The 18524-nt window shown below is 41.2% G+C and overlaps 1 protein-coding gene across 1 annotated transcript in view; it reads left to right on the forward strand.

The window, feature by feature from the left end:
• LOC128657953 (oocyte zinc finger protein XlCOF7.1-like) overlaps positions 1–12101 on the forward strand; it is a 100706-nt gene extending 88605 nt beyond the window's left edge. Inside the window, exon 9 of the mRNA XM_053712379.1 lies at positions 11162–12101. Coding sequence (XP_053568354.1) covers positions 11162–11928 — 767 coding nt within the window. The 3' untranslated portion in view covers positions 11929–12101. The remainder of the gene's footprint in view (positions 1–11161) is intronic.
• Positions 12102–18524: the final 6423 nt, after the last annotated feature.

Genomic DNA, 18524 nt, shown 5'->3' on the forward strand with positions numbered 1-18524 from the left:
TATTAAACAAGATATGAGTGGTGCCACTGGGCAAGTGGGCACAGTATACGCTGTGAGCCTGACACAAAAAAGCAGACTGATGTTTCACAGTCCAAAAAGTTTTTTTTTTTTTAAATGTACACTTACACTACTATTAAACAAGATATGAGTGGTGGCACTGGGCAACTGGGCACAGTATACGCTGTGAGCCGGACACAAAAAAGCAGACTGATGTTTCACAGTCCAAAAAGTTGTTGTTTTTTTTAAATGTACACTTACACTACTATTAAACAAGATATGAGTGGTGGCACTGGGCAACTGGGCACAGTATACGCTGTGAGCCTGACACAAAAAAGCAGACTGATGTTTCACAGTCCAAAAAGTTTTTTTTTTTTTAAATGTACACTTACACTACTATTAAACAAGATATGAGTGGTGGCACTGGGCAACTGGGCACAGTATACGCTGTGAGCCGGACACAAAAAAGCAGACTGATGTTTCACAGTCCAAAAAGTTGTTGTTTTTTTTTAAATGTACACTTACACTACTATTAAACAAGATATGAGTGGTGGCACTGGGCAAGTGGGCACAGTATACACTGTGAGCCTGACACAAAAAAGCAGACTGATGTTTCACAGTCAAAAAAGATTTTTTTTTTTTTTAAATGTACACTTACACTACTATTAAACAAGATATGAGTGGTGCCACTGGGCAAGTGGGCACAGTATACGCTGTGAGCCTGACACAAAAAAGCAGACTGATGTTTCACAGTCAAAAAAGTTTTTTTTTTTTTAAATGTACACTACTATTAAACAAAATATGAGTGGTGGCACTGGGCAAGTGGGCACAGTATACACTGTGAGCCTGACACACAAGCTGGCAGGCAGGCAACTGCAATTAGATTACACAAGCAGACTGATGTTTCACAGTCAAAAAAGTTTTTTTTTTTTAAATTTTCACTACTGTTACACCAGATATGAGTGGTGGCACTGGGCAAGTGGGCACAATATACGCTGTGAGCCTGACACACACGCTGGCAGGCAGGCAGGCAACGGCAATTAGATTACACAGGGAAAAAAAAGCAGCCCAAAAAAGGGCTTTTTGGGGTGCTGTCCTTACAGCAGAGATCAGATGAGTCCTTCAGGACTGTAGTGGACACTGAATACACTAGCCTAGCTATAGATTTCCCTACTAAGCAGCAGCTACACTGTCCCTCCTCTCACTAAGAATGCAGCTTCCGAATGAATCTAAAATGGATGCTGTCCAGGAGGTAGGATGGTCTGGGAGGGAGGGTCTGCTGCTGATTGGCTGGAATGTGCCTGCTGACTGTGAGGTACAGGGTCAAAGTATTACTCAATGATGACGAATAGGGGGCGGATCGAACATCGCATATGTTCGCCCGCCGCGGCAAACACGAACATGCTATGTTCGCCGGGAATTATTCGCCGGCGAACAATTCGCGACATCACTATTTGCCACAAGTTGATATCCTTTTGGTTTAGCTGTATTGGGGTCTTTAAGCCTAAACCCCAAGGCAGAACATAGTGCGATCTGCGATGTCATCGCAGAAACTGCAGCATGTCTGCAGAAAGATTGGGAAGACCTTTGCACAGAGAATTTTCCTAAAGTCAAAGATTATTCTGCCTATTCTTTTATTTTCTGATTGACCATTATAATTTAACTGTAATCAGTAATTCCAAATCCTTAGCAACAACAGGCACGTTACTAAAAACAGTTTGGTGCAGTGCAATAATTGGCTGTTGCTTGTTTGAACCCGCCAGAAGTTATGAAAAGAGTTGCTTTCACAGCTCTTGGATCTGAACTTCTGAAGTAAGTATTGGGGTCTTTGACATAACACTGTGTTGCAAGCTTATTATGTTTGAAACTCGAGTCCCTTTCCTGGATCCCTTCCTTGCCCATTATCGTGCAGGAGGTGGTGAGCACTAAATAGTATTTTATTGACGCTGCTGTGCTGAAGCTTCGTATTTTTCCTAAGGAGTATATGTGACAAGTGCCTCTCTTTCATCCCCAGCTTCATAATTACGAGGTTAACTATGTACCCAGTTCCGTATAAATAAATGGGCAGCTGTCACGTTATGTATACACTTACAGTATGATTATTTGTTAAAAGTTATTCACTTCTGGTCTCTCTAAACACGTTGCATTAGTTTAATTGGTGAAATCACTAGATAGCTGAGCTGTATAAGGTCACTGGAATATATATGGGATGCACCGAATTCGGCCAAATGAGGGGCAAACCAGCTGAAAATTATTTTCAAGAGTGTATTTGTGTGTGCACATTTAGAGAGAACGGTTCACATCCCATTCAACCCTGCTTTGATTTGTCATTTATTTTACCTTTTTGACGTAACAGGAGATGCCTGTCTGAATATTAAGGCAAAAACTGCAAAGTAAAAGAAGCGAGCAGCTGAGGGAGTTAAAGTGAGGGGAAAAAAACAAACAGTATTTGTGTGTGCGTGTTTAGAAAGAATGGCAACTTTATGTTTAGTGAGAGGACAGCAGTGATAGAGAGGGGAGGGGAATCCTAAAGTAAATAAACAGAGGGCGTGGAAGACATAGAGAGATGTGCTCAGCTAGTAAGTGCAGGCAGGGAGGGGTGGATGTGATCTGTGACCCGCACTAATCTGCCCCAGGAATGACAGGCATTCAGCTGAGCAGGAGCAGTCGGGCTGCAGCAGGCTGAGAGCACGGTGCTTGGTTGAGGATCCCAGGGGACTCAACACGGGAAATGAAGCCTGAATAGTTTTTACTGCTTTATGAGAGCTGCTTGAGGGCCCCACCTAGAGGTGAAAACATGGGCCAGACCTCAGTGTCCACTTTGTGTGAGCAGGCTAGCAGCTGTTAATGTGTTAAACATGAAGGGCTACTTATAAGGTGTATTGTATTTATTATACAAGCTGAGCACATTGTCCTTTGCTTATACAAAGAGAATGTATTTGTGGGTACACAGAGCACCCTACCCTGTTATATGGACATAACATGCTATTTCATATACACAGGGACTGTATCCTGCCCCACGCATATAGAAGGATTACATACTAATTGAAGTATATACAGGGAATTTAGTTTAATGCACATAACCTTACGATGGACTGGAGTTATATTGAGAGAACATGCTGATTATGGTATGTGCAGTCAGCATTCTGTCCGGTGTTTTATTGAGAGCATATTACTTACTATAGGGTAGTTCACAATCCTCTAGAAAAGAGTATGAAGTGATTCATCTACAAAAAGCATTGCAGGTTTTAATATTAAATTGTGTTGAAAAATCATTACATATGATTTTCTAAAGGAATGTGATCTATGTGTAGAACCAGTATTCCTGTGCAGTCTTGGACTTACATATTGAGTTTAGTGATTGTATACAGAACTAGTATGATGTACTTTCATAGATATCTTAGGGCCAACCAAGTGAGTATATACATAATTTACTTATGATGACTAAACAAAGAGCTAATACCATGCCCTTAGTTAACAGAACATATGTGTTTCTGTATGCAGGGCTAGAATGTTTTATGTACAAAATTCTTGTTCCTATGCATTTTATCTGGCTCTAAAATTCAAACTGAAACCCTTATGTGTTTGACCCAGCCTACATTTTTTTCAGCAATTTATTTTACAATATCACAGCATTAACTTTCAAGCAGGGAAATGTTATTTAATGGGCACACCATCCACTGATTTTACTGACCACCCAGATAAAATCGAACTCGGTATAAAAATTATATAATGTTAATTGTTTACAATGTTTGTTGCAGAAATTATCATTAAATGCATTTATAATACTTTATGCAATTAATCTGTTGTTTTGATAATTTAGCAACATTTATAAATAGAAAATGTTATAATATTCACCCCCACCCATCTACTATTTGGTGGGAAACACTGATATGTTAAATAACTGTACTGGCAGGCATTATAGATTGTAGCTATGCTGCTGTTTTCTTTCTATAAAGAGGCAGCTTGTAAAGTGTTTTAGTGACCACTGTCTAGTATGAGATTAAATGAACAACCCTTACAAAGCTTAATACCCTTACAAAAGTATAATACAAGATGTACTCAGTCTAATATACATACATACATACATACACACACATAAACACATATACACACACACACACACACACATATGCATACACACACACACACATTACATGTGAAAGTTTACAAAGTTTTAAATAAATGTTTGTTTATGAATGATTTAAAACCGAATTATATTTCAAAATGACCTGCAGAACATTTTTCACTACAAAAAATCTCATCGCAGAAAGTTTAAAAAAGTTCTGCTTCTGGGAGCCTAAATAATACTCATCATCTATATGGTATAACAGAATTGCCTGAGTAACACAGCTGGCTGGGGAGCTGCTGATTATCCCAGAAGGTGTAATTGACACATAAGTGAGATTCTTCTCTCTGATGAAGATTTTATATATTGCTCAGATATACTACACCACCTGGGGCCATTTTATTTATTTTTGTTGTTCTAGCGTCATCCTTGTTTTAACCACAAGCAGTAGTTATAAAGATTAGTTTAAGAGCTGAAATAATTGTATTACTAAAGGTTTCTGTGAACACAATTTTAAAAGATACATTAGGTAGAAAAACAACATTAATTTAAATTTCTCTTGCAAGGTGTATCCAGTCCACGGATTCATCCATTACTTGTGGGATATTCTCATTCCCTACAGGAAGTGGCAAAGAGAGCACACAGCAGAGCTGTCCATATAGCTCCCCCTCTAGCTCCACCCCCAGTCATTCTCTTTGCCGGCTCTAAGCAATAGGGTCTCTCTACGGGAGGGTAAAGTGAATGTGGTGTTAGATTTGTAGTTTTATATATTCGATCAAAAGTTTGTTATTTTTAAATGGTACCGGTTTGTACTATTTACTCTCTAGCAGAAAAGTGATGAAGAATTCTGCTGAGAGGAAAATGATTTTAGCATGTTGTAACTAAAATCCACTGCTGTTCGCACACAGGACTGAGGAGTACCAGAAAACTTCAGTTGGGGGGAACAGTTTGCAGGCTTGACTGCAATGAGGTATGTTCAGTCATTTTTTTCTAGACAAGACTGAGATAATGCTAGAAGACTGACAAGATCCCCATGTGGGGAGGGTAAGCTATGTTCTGAGACTTAGTATAGAATTGAAGGCTTACTTAAAGGGACACTGTACCCAAAAATTTTCTTTTGTAATTCATAAAGAGCATGCAATTTTAAGCAACTGTCTAATTTACTCCTATTATCAATTTTTCTTCGTTCTCTTGCTATCATTATTTGAAAAAGAAGGCATCTAAGCTTTTTTTTGTTTCAGTACTCTGGACAGCACTTTTTTTATTGGTGGATGAATTTATCCCCCAATCAGCAAGGACAACCCAGGTTGTTCACAAAAATGGGCCGGCATCTAAACTTACATTCTTGCATTTCAAATAAAGATACCAAGAGAATGAAGAAAAATTGATAATAGGAGTAAATTAGAAAGTTGCTTAAAATTTCATGCTCAATCTGAATCACGAAAGACATTTTTTGGGTACAGTGTCCCTTTAACAGGGCTAAATAGGCTGGGTGACACTAATACAGGGCAATCGATTATTTATTTTAAAAAATACTCGTTGGAGACACTTTTTAAGCTCTTTGGTGTGTTTTTCTGTGGTTATTTTCCACATGGCATAAATTTAGTCACCTAGAAGTGATTTTGGTTGGCCTTACAACTCCGGAGTGGAGTGGGAGGGGCCTAATTTCGCGCCTCAGATGCGCAGTTAGTATTGAAATACAGTTTCATGCTGCTTCACATGGAGGGTCCAGCTGCTGATTGAGGACTTAAAAGAAGCTTTATTTCCCCAAAACTGATCCCTAAGGGCAGGTAGGGCCACAGCAGTAAGCTGTGGCAAGGTACTGTAGTTAATTAACCGGTTGTTGGCTTTAGGCTGCTCCAGGTTTGGGCATTAAGGGGTTAATCGTTCTGAAACTTGTGGTGCAATCATATTAAAGCCTTAGGTACATACTGTGAAAATTTCAAAAGGATTGGTGCATTTTTCACTGTTTTGTAAAATTGTGTGCTCTTTTTATTTCTTAAAGGCACAGTAACGTTTTTTTCAAATTGTGTTTTTTATTTGATTAAAGTGTTTTCCAAGCCTGCTTGTGTATAATACTAGTCTGTTAAACATGTCTGTGTTTAGAAGCCATGGTGGAACCCCCTCACAGAATGTGTCCCAATTGCACCAATATGTCTATACACTTTAAAGATCATATTGTTGCGCTTAAAAGTGTGGCCCTAGATGATTCTCAGACTGAAGGTAATGAGGATAGTCCGTCTACCTCTCCCCATGTGTCACAACCAGTTACGCCCGCTCAAGCGATGCCTAGTACATCTAGTGCGTCTGCCCCTGTTACATTGCAACAACTAGCGACAGTCATGGATAATTCCCTTGCGGCCTTTCTATCCAAACTGCCAGTTTTTCCTGCAAAGCGCGATAGCTCTGTTTTAAGAACAGATTATGTGCAGTCTGAAACTTTGGTAACCTTATCTGATGTACCCTCACAACACTCTGAAGTGGGGGTGAGGGATTTGATGTCTGAGGGAGAAATTTCCGACACAGGAAAGATTTCTCATCAGGCAGAGTCAGATTCATTAGCGTTTAAATTTAAATTGGAACACCTCCGCGTATTGCTTAGGGAGGTATTAGCCACTCTGGATGATTGTGACCCTATGGTGGTTCCAGAGAAATTGTGTAAAATGGACAAGTACCTAGAGGTCCCTGTATACACTGATGCGTTTCCGATCCCTAAAAGGGTTGCGGATAATGTTTCTAGGGAGTGGGATAGACCAGGTGTCCCTTTTGTCTCCCCCCCCTATTTTTAAGAAAATGTTCCCCATAACTGACCCCAGGCGGGACTCGTGGCAGACGGTCCCTAAGGTAGAGGGGGCTGTTTCTACACTCGCTAAGCGCACAACCATACCAATCGAAGACAGTTGTGCTTTTAAAGATCCTATGGATAAAAAGTTAGGTTTACTAAAGAGAATTTTTGTCCAACAAGGTTTCCTTCTCCAACCTATTGCCTGCATTATTCCGGTAACTACTGCAGCGGCTTTCTGGTTTGAGGCGCTGGAGGACTCGCTCCAGACGGAGACCTCATATGACGAAATTATGGATAGAATTAAGTCTCTAAAGCTGGCTAATTCTTTTATCGCAGATGCCACTTTGCAATTAGCTAAGATAGCGGCAAAAAATTCAGGTTTCGCCATTATGGCGCGCAGAGCGCTTTGGCTCAAGTCATGGTCGGCCGATGTGTCATCAAAATCCAAATGATTAAATATCCCTTTCAAAGGAAAGACCCTTTTCGGGCCAGAATTGAAAGAGATTATTTCAGAAATCACCGGGGGAAAGGGCCATGCTCTCCCTCAGGACAAGCCCTTTAGGGCTAAAAACAAAGCTAATTTTCGTTCCTTTCGTAACTTCAGGAGCGGTCCCGCTTCAGCCTCTACAGCTGCAAAGCAAGAGGGTAATGCTTCACAGCCCAAGGCAACCTGGAAGCCTTACCAGGGCTGGAACAAGGGTAAACAGGCCAAAAAGCCTGCAGCTGCTACCAAGACAGCATGAAGGGGTAGCCCCCGATCCAGGACCGGATCTAATAGGCGGCAGACTCTCTCTCTTCGCTCAGGCTTGGGCAAGAGATGTTCACGATCCCTGGGCATTAGAGATTGTTACCCAGGGATATCTGCTAGAGTTCAAGGACTCCCCTCCAAGGGGAAGGTTCCACATTTCTCGTCTGTCTATAGACCAGACAAAGAAAGAGGCGTTCTTACGCTGTGTAGAAGATCTACATACGATGGGAGTGATATACCCAGTTCCAGTTGCAGAACAGGTACTGGGTTTTTACTCAAACCTGTTTGTGGTTCCCAAGATAGAAGGAACTTTTAGACCAATCCTGGATCTAAAAATTCTAAACAAATTTCTCAGAGTCCCATCATTCAAGATGGAGACCATTCGGACAATCTTACCTATGATCCAGGAAGGTCAATATATGACTACCGTGGATCTAAAGGATGCGTACCTACATATCCCTATCCACAAAGATCATCATCAGTTCCTCAGGTTCGCTTTTCCAGACAAGCTTTACCAGTTCGTGGCTCTTCCATTCGGTTTAGCCACTGCTCCCAGAATTTTCACAAAGGTGCTGGGGTCCCTTCTGGCGGTTCTAAGGCCGCGGGGCATAGCAGTGGCGCCTTATTTGGACGACATCTTAATTCAGGCACCGTCCTTTCTCAGAGCCAAGGCTCACACGGAGATTGTATTGGCCTTTCTAAGGTCTCACGGGTGGAAGGTGAAGGTCAAAAAGAGTTCTCTATCCCCACTCACAAGGGTTCCATTCCTAGGAACTCTGATAGATTCGGTAGAAATGAAAATATTTCTGACGGAGGTCAGAAAGTTAAAACCTTTTAACTACTTGCTGAGTTCTTCATTCCATTCCTCGGCCATCTGTAGCTCAGTGCATGGAGGCAATCGGATTAATGGTAGCGGCAATGGACATAGTCCCTTTTGCTCGAATACATCTCAGACCACTGCAACTGTGCATGCTCAAACAGTGGAATGGGGATTATGCAGATTTGTCTCCTCAAATACAGTTGGACCAGAGATTCTCTTCTCTGGTGGTTGTCTCAGGATCACCTGTCTCAGGGAATATGTTTCCGCAGACCAGAGTGGATCATTGTAATGACCGACGCCAGTCTGTTAGGCTGGGGTGCAGTCTGGGACTCCCTGAAACCTCAGGGCTTATGGTCTCGGGAAGAAGCTCTTCTCCCGATAAACATTCTGGAACTGAGGGCGATATTCAACGCGCTCCAGGCATGGCCTCAACTAGCTGTGGCCAAATTCATCAGATTTCAGTCGGACAACATCACGACTGTAGCTTACATCAATCATCAGGGGGGAACAAAGAGTTCCCTAGCGATGAAGGAAGTAACCAAAATAATCAGGTGGACGGAGGATCACTCCTGCCATCTCTCAGCAATTCACATCCCAGGAGTAGACAACTGGGAGGCGGATTTTCTAAGTCGTCAGACTTTTCACCCGGGGGAGTGGGAACTGCACCCGGAGGTATTTGCCCAGCTGACTCAGCTATGGGGCACTCCAGAGTTGGATCTGATGGCGTCCCGTCAGAACACCAAACTTCCTCTTTACGGATCCAGGTCCAGGGACCCCAAGGTGGTATTGATAGATGCTCTAGCAGCGCCTTGGTCCTTCAATCTGGCTTATGTTTTCCCACCGTTTCCTCTTCTCCCTCGTCTGGTCGCCAGAATCAAGCAGGAGAAGGTTTCGGTGATTCTGATAGCGCCTTTGTGGCCACGCAGGACTTGGTATGCAGACCTAGTGGACATGTCATCTGTCCCACCATGGACTCTGCCAATGAGGCAGGATCTTCTAATACAGGGTCCATTCAAGCATCCAAATCTAGTTTCTCTGCGTCTGACTGCTTGGAGATTGAACGCTTAATTCTATCAAAGCGTGGTTTCTCTGAGTCAGTTATAGATACTCTGATTCAGGCTAGAAAGCCTGTCACCAGGAAAATCTACCATAAAATATGGCGTAAATATCTTTGTTGGTGTGAATCCAAGGGTTACTCATGGAGTAAGATTAGGATTCCCAGGATATTGTCTTTTCTCCAAGAAGGATTGGAGAAAGGATTGTCAGCTAGTTCCTTAAAGGGACAGATATCTGCTCTGTCTATCCTTTTACATAAACGTCTGGCAGAGGTACCAGACGTTCAAGCGTTTGCACAGACTTTAGTCAGAATCAAGCCTGTCTATAGACCTGTGGCTCTGCCATGGAGTCTAAATTTAGTTCTTTCAGTTCTTCAAGGGGTTCCGTTTGAACCTTTACATTCCATAGATATTAAGTTGTTATCTTGGAAAGTTTTGTTTTTGATAGCTATCTCTTCTGCTCGAAGAGTTTCAGAATTATCTGCCTTACAGTGTGATTCACCTTACCTGGTGTTCCATGCAGATAAGGTAGTTTTGCGTACTAAACCTGGTTTTCTTCCTAAAGTGGTTTCTAACAAGAATATTAACCAGGAAATTGTTGTTCCTTCTCTGTGCCCCAATCCTTCTTCGAAGAAGGAACGTCTGTTGCACAATCTTGATGTAGTTCGTGCTCTAAAGTTCTATTTGCAAGCAACTAAGGATTTCAGACAAACATCTTCCTTGTTTGTTATCTATTCTGGTAAGAGGAGAGGTCAGAAAGCGACTGCTACCTCTCTTTCCTTTTGGCTGAAAAGCATCATCCGTTTGGCCTATGAGACTGCTGGCCAGCAGCCTCCTGAAAGAATTACTGCTCATTCTACCAGAGCAGTGGCTTCCACATGGGCTTTCAAGAATGAGGCTTCTGTTGAATAGATTTGTAAGGCAGCGACTTGGTCTTCACTGCATACTTTTGCCAAATTTTACAAATTCGATACTTTTGCTTCTTCTGAGGCTATTTTTGGGAGAAAGGTTTTGCAAGCAGTGGTGCCTTCCGGATAAGGTACCTGTCTTGTTCCCTCCCTTCATCCGTGTCCTAAAGCTTTGGTATTGGTATCCCACAAGCAATGGATGAATCCGTGGACTGGATAGACCTTGCAAGAGAAAACAGAATTTATGCTTACCTGATAAATTACTTTCTCTTGCGGTGTATCCAGTCCATGGCCCGCCCTGGCATTTAAGTCAGGTAAAATATTTTTTCATTTAAACTACAGTCACCACTGCACACTATGGTTTCTCCTTTTTCTTCCTAACCTTTGGTCGAATGACTGGGGGATGGAGCTAGAGGGGGAGCTATATGGACAGCTCTGCTGTGTGCTCTCTTTGCCACTTCCTGTAGGGAATGAGAATATCCCACAAGTAATGGATGAATCCGTGGACTGGATACACCGCAAGAGAAAGTAATTTATCAGGTAAGCATAAATTCTGTTTTAGTTCAGTCTTTGACTGTGTGAATTCTTCGAAATAGTCCCTAATTTAGTTCAATCTTTGACTAAATGTGAATTCTTAGAAATAGCTGGGAAAGGTCTAGATGTCACAGTGTCTACTACAAGTGTAGGAGGCTGACTAAATTTAGAACAGTTTATATGATCTCATGATAAAATAATTATGTAATTAATAACATTACTCCCATTGTGTTTCTTATTGACAGGTAAATTCACAAACTGCAATAATCCTAGTTATGATCAGAGTGCAGATGCTTCTTTACATCTTCTTCAAAATCAAAGAAGCCACGTGGGAAATTTATGTTCTAAATGTGGGAAATGTTTTCTTAAGAAATCGCATCTTTATAAACATCTCAAAATACATACAGGACAAAAGCCGTTTACCTGCTCTATATGTGGGAAAAATTTTAACCGTAAAAAAAATATTGTTGCTCATCAGAAAATTCATATAGGAGAAAAAGGATTTTCATGTTCTGACTGTGGGAAATGTTTTACTCAGAAATCAATTCTCATTACTCATCAGAAAATTCATACAGTGGAGAAAGGATTTTCATGTTCTGACTGTGGGAAAAGTTTTAATCGGAAATCATATCTTATTACGCATCAGAAAATGCATACAGGGGAGAAAGCATTTTCATGTTCTGACTGTGGGAAATGTTTTACTTGGAAATCAAATCTTACTATGCATCAGAAAATGCATACAGGGGAGAAAGCATTTTCATGTTCTGTCTGTGGGAAATGTTTTACTCAGAAATCAAATCTTATTACGCATCAGAAAATTCATACAGGGGAGAAAGCATTTTCATGTTCTGACTGTGAGAAAAGTTTTAATCAGAAATCAAATCTTATTATGCATCAGAAAACCCATACAGGGGAGAAAGGATTTTCATGTTCTGACTGTGGGAAATGTTTTACTCAGAAATCAAATCTTATTAGGCATCAGAAAACTCATATTAAAAGTTTAACCTCCTAAGTGCAGAGGGTAATATGTAGTTGTCACCCACACAATACCAATTGCTGATGATGACTGCATGTGACCTGGGGCACACAGTTTTAGAGCAATTTGAGGCCCCTTCTGCACCTCAAGCATTTATGAGGTGACCCCAGGGTGGATGTGATTTAAATAAAATTGATTTCTACTCCAAACTATCTTGATTCTGTGTACATAAATTTGTAGGGGAGCAATGGCATTAAAGGAAAGGAAAGTCAAAATTAAACTTTCATGATTCAGAAAGATGACATTTTTAACAATTTTCCAATGAACTACTCTTATCTCGTTTGCTTTGTTCTCTTGGTATCGATTGTTGAAAAGCCTGCTAGATAGGCTCACTCAGATGCAATGCACTACTGTGAGCTAGCTACTTGTCACTTTCTCACCCATTGTATTCAGATAGGCCCCAGTAGAGCATTGTTCTCCTTCAACAAAGGATTCAAAGGAAGCAAATCTGATATTAAAAGTAAAAATGGTATGCTCTATCTGAAACCCAAAAGTTATCTTTCATTATTATGTCTATTTAACCCCTTAGTGACCAGACCATTTTTCAATGTTCTTACCGTTAAGGACCAGGGCTGTTTTTACATTTCTGCAATGTTTGTGTTTAGCTATAATTTTCCTCTTACTCATTTACTGTACCCACACATATTATATACAGTTTTTCTCACCATTAAATGGACTTTCTAAAGATAACATTATTTTCATCATATCTTATAAAAAAAAAAATTTTTTAATTTTTTTAAAATAATTTTTATTGAGGTAATCAGAACATACAAAAAAACACAATCAAATATTAATCATGGCAACACGCCTATAGACATACATCCAGACTCATATAACAAATACATAGGCATGTCTTTAAAACCTTGAACAATAATAGCTCCTCCTCAGGAGAATATGCACAAGCCATGTGCGATACCTCGTTTTATGTATAAACATGTTAATTTGGACAAGTCAAAAACAGTATAATAAATGTGAAATCTGAGACCTGGTTTCTGTAGAGAGATTCTGAACAGGAAAATGTAGGTCCTTGTGTGTGCACATCATTTAACTTCAGATACTTATTCTCAATATACCCTTTAGGTTACTATAGGCCTGTGTGAGGCCTCAAATCGCTTAGCGGTTCAGCATAATCTTTAATGGTAAAGCCACACGCACACTATACACACTGTATATAAAAATTCAATAATTAACATGTTAGGTTAGGCTAAAGAACCCAATATACAGATCACAGCGTGCAAAGTAGCATCAGGTGAGGTAAGTGTAGCACGAAACTGCATAGCAACTGGGATGTCTTCCCACACTGTGATCCCAATACACAAACCAATATGGCCCAAGTTCTGCAGGTGAATACAGTGTGCGCGCGATAGGACACATCTTGGTTTTAAGCTATCCTTATACACCACTTGTCTCATCTAACAGGGAGGGAAATTAGCAAGATCCAGTGCCGATATGCATTCCCTATCTTAACTTTAACCGTTAAGGGGGGATGGTCCTCAGAGCAGCACACACTGTGGATTCTTCCTTGTCTCTGGTATATGGGCCACTCTTGGGCCACTAGAAACTATAAAATATATCCTTATGAATCCTCTAATGTACTGTATATTGCCGCAATGAGTGCCATACCCCCCAGCGACATTGTTTAACCAGAGAGGTTTGTCGCATCGTCAGATAAAATAAACATAATAAAAACATAACCTCTCAATGCAAAATATCAGCCACATTTTCTATCTTGGGTATGGTAGTACAATAAGCGAACATTGCTAACAAAATAATCTGAGCGTTGGTCTGGGTTAAGTTAGATATCAAATAATTTTAGAAAATCTTCCAATCCAACAGTCCAGGCACAAAGCACCCAAATGTCCAAAACACAGGTCAGTGAGGTTTCAAGTAACTCAAAAAGTTCTGGGATCATGATACAATACCCACAGTCCAGATAGAACGGATTCGTGTCCACACACCCACATAGCTCTGTAGGTCCGCATATACCTTTCCCTGCTTTGATCAAAGACTCCTCCACTGTCTCTCTATGCTGGCAGGGGCTATGTGCAGTTAACCTATTCCGGACCGAGAGGCACTCTTCACAACCGCATTTTGACTTTGTGGGATCAGCCAAGAGGCAGCTCCTCTAATCAACAACGGAACAGCGGGGTTAAAATACAGAATCCCACAGCCTCCCTTTCTGAGCAAGGGGGGCCCTGTGTCAAACATATAAAAGAATCCCGGTGCCAGTACCTGAAGCCTGGCATGTAGAACGACTCCTGTCAGCGGTTCAGCTCGCACCTCACCCAGATCCCGCCCCAGAGAGCCGGCCGTATCTCCCCAGTTAGGAACCAGAGCAGGTAAAGAGCTCTCGCAGGCTTCCGGTCGCTCACACTTCTGTGTGTCCGTTGCGGTATGTGGGTATATCTTGGTTAATTTGTCACATAGCCCAGGGAGCTCCACATTCGCCCCTCTCTCATTTCCGGTCGGATCCATCTTGGTGTGAGTAATAGCCATCTGGGACGATAGGCAGTCAAATCTAGCGTGTATGGTATGCTCAATTCCGGACATCCAGCCCTGTATGGCCTCAAGCAGCTCCTCCATGTTTAGTTTTGTAGGGAATAGAAAAGGAGATTTAGAAAGTATCTCCACGTACCCGGTTCCCCGGGGGGGGGGGGGTGCTGAGAGATTCCCTCTGTAGAGGCCCCCAAAAATCCCCTCCAGCGGTCCGGTCTGAGAAGCCCTGAAGTTGTGCAGTATAGTTATCACTTTTGCCAGCACACTGTTCTCTTTCAAATGGTTCACTTTTCTATGCTGGATGACTTTGAAATATATTGATTACATGGCAGGATGTAATTCAATCTTCCAGAGCTCTCAGTTTTGCGGCTATCTTCAACCTTAGCCCGGACACGCCCCCATATCTTATAATTTACTATACTTTTTTTTATAAAATATGATGAAAAAATAAAAAAAACTACACTTATTCTAACTTTGACCCCCAAAATCTGTTACACATCTACAACCACCAAAAAACACCCTTGCTAAATAGTTTCAAAATTTTGTCCTTAGTTTAGATATACCCAATATTTACATGTTCTTTGCTTTTAGGGCAATAAGTACAAGTACAAGTATTATGCCCAGCAGTGAAGGGGTTAATTAGGTAGCTTGTAGGGTTCATTTTAGCTTTAGTGTAGAGATCAACCTCCCACCTGACACATCCCACACCCTGATCTCTCCCTGACCCCTCTTAAATAGCTCTCTTCCCTCCCCACCCCTCAATGGTGACTCCCATCTTAAGTACTGGCAGAAAGTCTGCCAGTATAAAAATAAATGTTTCTTTTTTTTTATATATATATATTTTTTTCTGAAGTGTAGGATCTCCCATTACCCCCCCCCAACCTCCCTAATCTCTCTAAGCCTCCGCCACCCTTTCCCTCATTCCCACTCACTAAATCATTGTAGCGTGGCTAAAGCGCTCCCACCCCCTCACACCACCTCCTGCCCCCTCCAGCGATAGGTCACACACCCGCCTTCCTCCTATCCCTCCCATGCCACCAAGATCGGCACAATCGCTGGCCATTACAGAGAGGGCACTGCTGGTTTCAAGTATCATCATGTCATGGTACTTATGTGTGTGCTCTGTGTACCATGCCAGTGCTGTGCTGCTCACCTTATGCTAAAGATAGGCATGTAACTCAATAGAACAGGGGAGAGCTGTACCTTTCTTTCATGTACGTGGCAAGAGTCCATGCGCTAGTGACATATGGGATATACATTCCTACCAGGAGAGGGCAAAGTTTCCCAAACCTCAAAATGCCTATAAATACACCTCCCACCACACTCATACCTTAGTTTTACAAACTTTTCCTCCTATGGAGGTGGTGAAGTGAGATGTGTTTGATTTCTTCTATGATAGGCGCTTCTAAGCATTTTGAAGCCCAATTCCTCTAAGAGTACAGTGTTTGTCCGAGGGATGTGAAGAGAGTATTGCCTGTTGATTTTATGGTTTCACCCATGGGAAATCTATTTAAAGGCTCTCTGTAATCGGTTGCAGAGATTCATCCCCTGTATCCCTTTTTTAGATCGACTTTATACTTCTATACCATTACCTCTGCTGATATTTTTCAGTACTGGTTTGACTGTCTGCTATATGTGGATGGGTGTCTTCCGGAAAGTATGTATCATTTTTTTAAGACGCTCTCAGCTATGTTTGGTGCTTTATATTATATTGTAAAGTTTTAAATGTATGTGTTTACTTATATTTGCCATGAGTCAGGTCTATGTATATTTTTCTTTTCTCTTGTTAAGTGTAGTCAGTCCACGGGTCATCCATTACTTATGGAATATATCTCTTCCTAACAGGAAGCTGCAAGAGGATCACCCAAGCAGAGCTGCTATATAGCTCCTCCCCTCACATGTCATATTCAGTCATTCTCTTGCAGCCTAACTAAAGATAGGTCGCTGTGAGAGGTCTGTGGTGTTTTTTAACTTAGTTTATTTCTACAATCAAAAGTTTGTTATTTTAAATGGCACCGAAGTGTGCTGTTTGTTCTCATGCAGCATTAGAAGAAGAATCTGCCTGCGTTTTCTATGATCTTAGCAGACGTAACTAAGATCCACTGGCTGTTCTCATCTGAGGAGTGAGGTAACTTCAGAAAAGGGGAATAGCATGCAGGGCCCCCCTGCAAATGAGGTATGTGCAGTAAATTATTTTTCTGAGGAATGGAATTGACTGAGAAAATACTGCTGATACCAATGTAAAGTAAGTTCAGCCTTAAATGCAGTGATAGCGACTGGTATTAGGCTGATGAGTGTGTGTACACTGAATGTATTTTTCTAAGGAATGGAATTGACTCTGAAAATACTGTTAATACTGAAATAATGTATGAGCCTTAACTGCAGTAAAAGCAACTGGTAGCAGGCTTATTAATAACAATTCATAACTTTTCAAATGTATGTTTAAAACGTTTACTGGCATGTTAATCGTTTTTTGTGAGTTACTTGGTGATAAAACTTATTGGGGCATGATTTTTACCACATGGCCATCTTTGTTTTCTGCATAGAAACAGTTATCTGAGCTTCCCCACTGTTGTAATATGAGTGGGAGGGGCCTATTTTAGCGCTTTTTTGTGCAGTAAAAATTCAGTCACAATCTGTCTACTTCATCCTCCATGATCCAGATCGTCTCTAGAGAGCTCAGGGGTCTTCAAAATTCATTTTGAGGGAGGTAATCAGTCACAGCAGATTTGTGACAGTGTGTTTTGACTGTGATAAAAACGTTAATTATTAAATTGTTATCCGTTTTTGGGTATTAAGGGGTTAATCATCCATTTGCTGGTGGGTGCAATCCTTTGCTAACTTAATACATTTACTGTGAAAAATTGGTTGCTATAACTATTTTGGTTCATTGTTATTTCAACTGTGACAGCTTTTTGTGCTTCTTAAAGGCACAGTAGCGTTTTTTTATATTGCTTCTAAATTTATTTAGAAAAGTATTTCCAAGCTTGCTAGTCTCATTGCTAGTCTGTTTAAACATGTCTGACACAGATGAATCTCTTTGTTCACTATGTTTAAAGGCCAATGTGGAGCCCAATAGAAATTTGTGTACTAATTGCATTGATGTTACTTTAAATAAAAGTCAATCTTTACATGTAAAGAAATTATCACCAGACAACGAGGGGGAAGTTATGCCGACTAACTCTCCTCACGTGTCAGTACCTTCACCTCCCGCTCAGGAGGTGCGTGATTTTGTGGCGCCAAGTACATCAGGGAGGCCCTTACAAATCACTTTGCAAGACATGGCTACTGTTATGACAGAAGTATTATCTAAATTGCCAGAATTAAGAGGCAAGCGCGATAGCTCTGGGTTAAGGACAGAGCGCGCGGATGAGGTGAGAGCCATGTCAGATACTGCGTCACAGTTTGCAGAACATGAAGACGGAGAGCTTCATTCTGTGGGTGACGGATCTGATCCAGGGAGACTGGATTCAGAGATTTCTAATTTTAAATTTAAGCTTGAGAACCTCCGCATATTGCTAGGGGAGGTATTAGCGGCTCTGAATGATTGTAACACGGTTGCAATTCCAGAAAAATTATGTAGGTTGGATAGATACTATGCGGTACCGGTGTGTACTGACGTGTTTCCTATACCTAAAAGGCTTACAGAGATTATTAGCAAGGAGTGGGATAGACCTGGTGTGCCTTTTTCCCCTCCTCCCATATTTAGGAAAATGTTTCCTATAGACGCCACCACACGAGACTTATGGCAGACGGTCCCTAAGGTGGAGGGAGCAGTTTCTACTTTAGCTAAGCGTACCACTATCCCGGTGGAGGATAGTTGTGCCTTTTCAGATCCAATGGATAAGAAATTAGAGGGTTACCTTAAGAAAATGTTTGTTCAACAAGGTTTTATCTTACAGCCCCTTGCATGCATTGCGCCTGTCACTGCTGCGGCGGCATTCTGGTTTGAGTCTCTGGAAGAGGCCATTCGCACAGCTCCATTGGATGAAATTATGAACAAGCTTAAAGCACTTAAGCTAGCTAACGCATTTGTTTCTGATGCCGTCGTACATTTAACCAAACTTACGGCTAAG

Source organism: Bombina bombina, chromosome 4 (assembly GCF_027579735.1).
Source record: "Bombina bombina isolate aBomBom1 chromosome 4, aBomBom1.pri, whole genome shotgun sequence".
Classification (NCBI taxonomy): domain Eukaryota; kingdom Metazoa; phylum Chordata; class Amphibia; order Anura; family Bombinatoridae; genus Bombina; species Bombina bombina.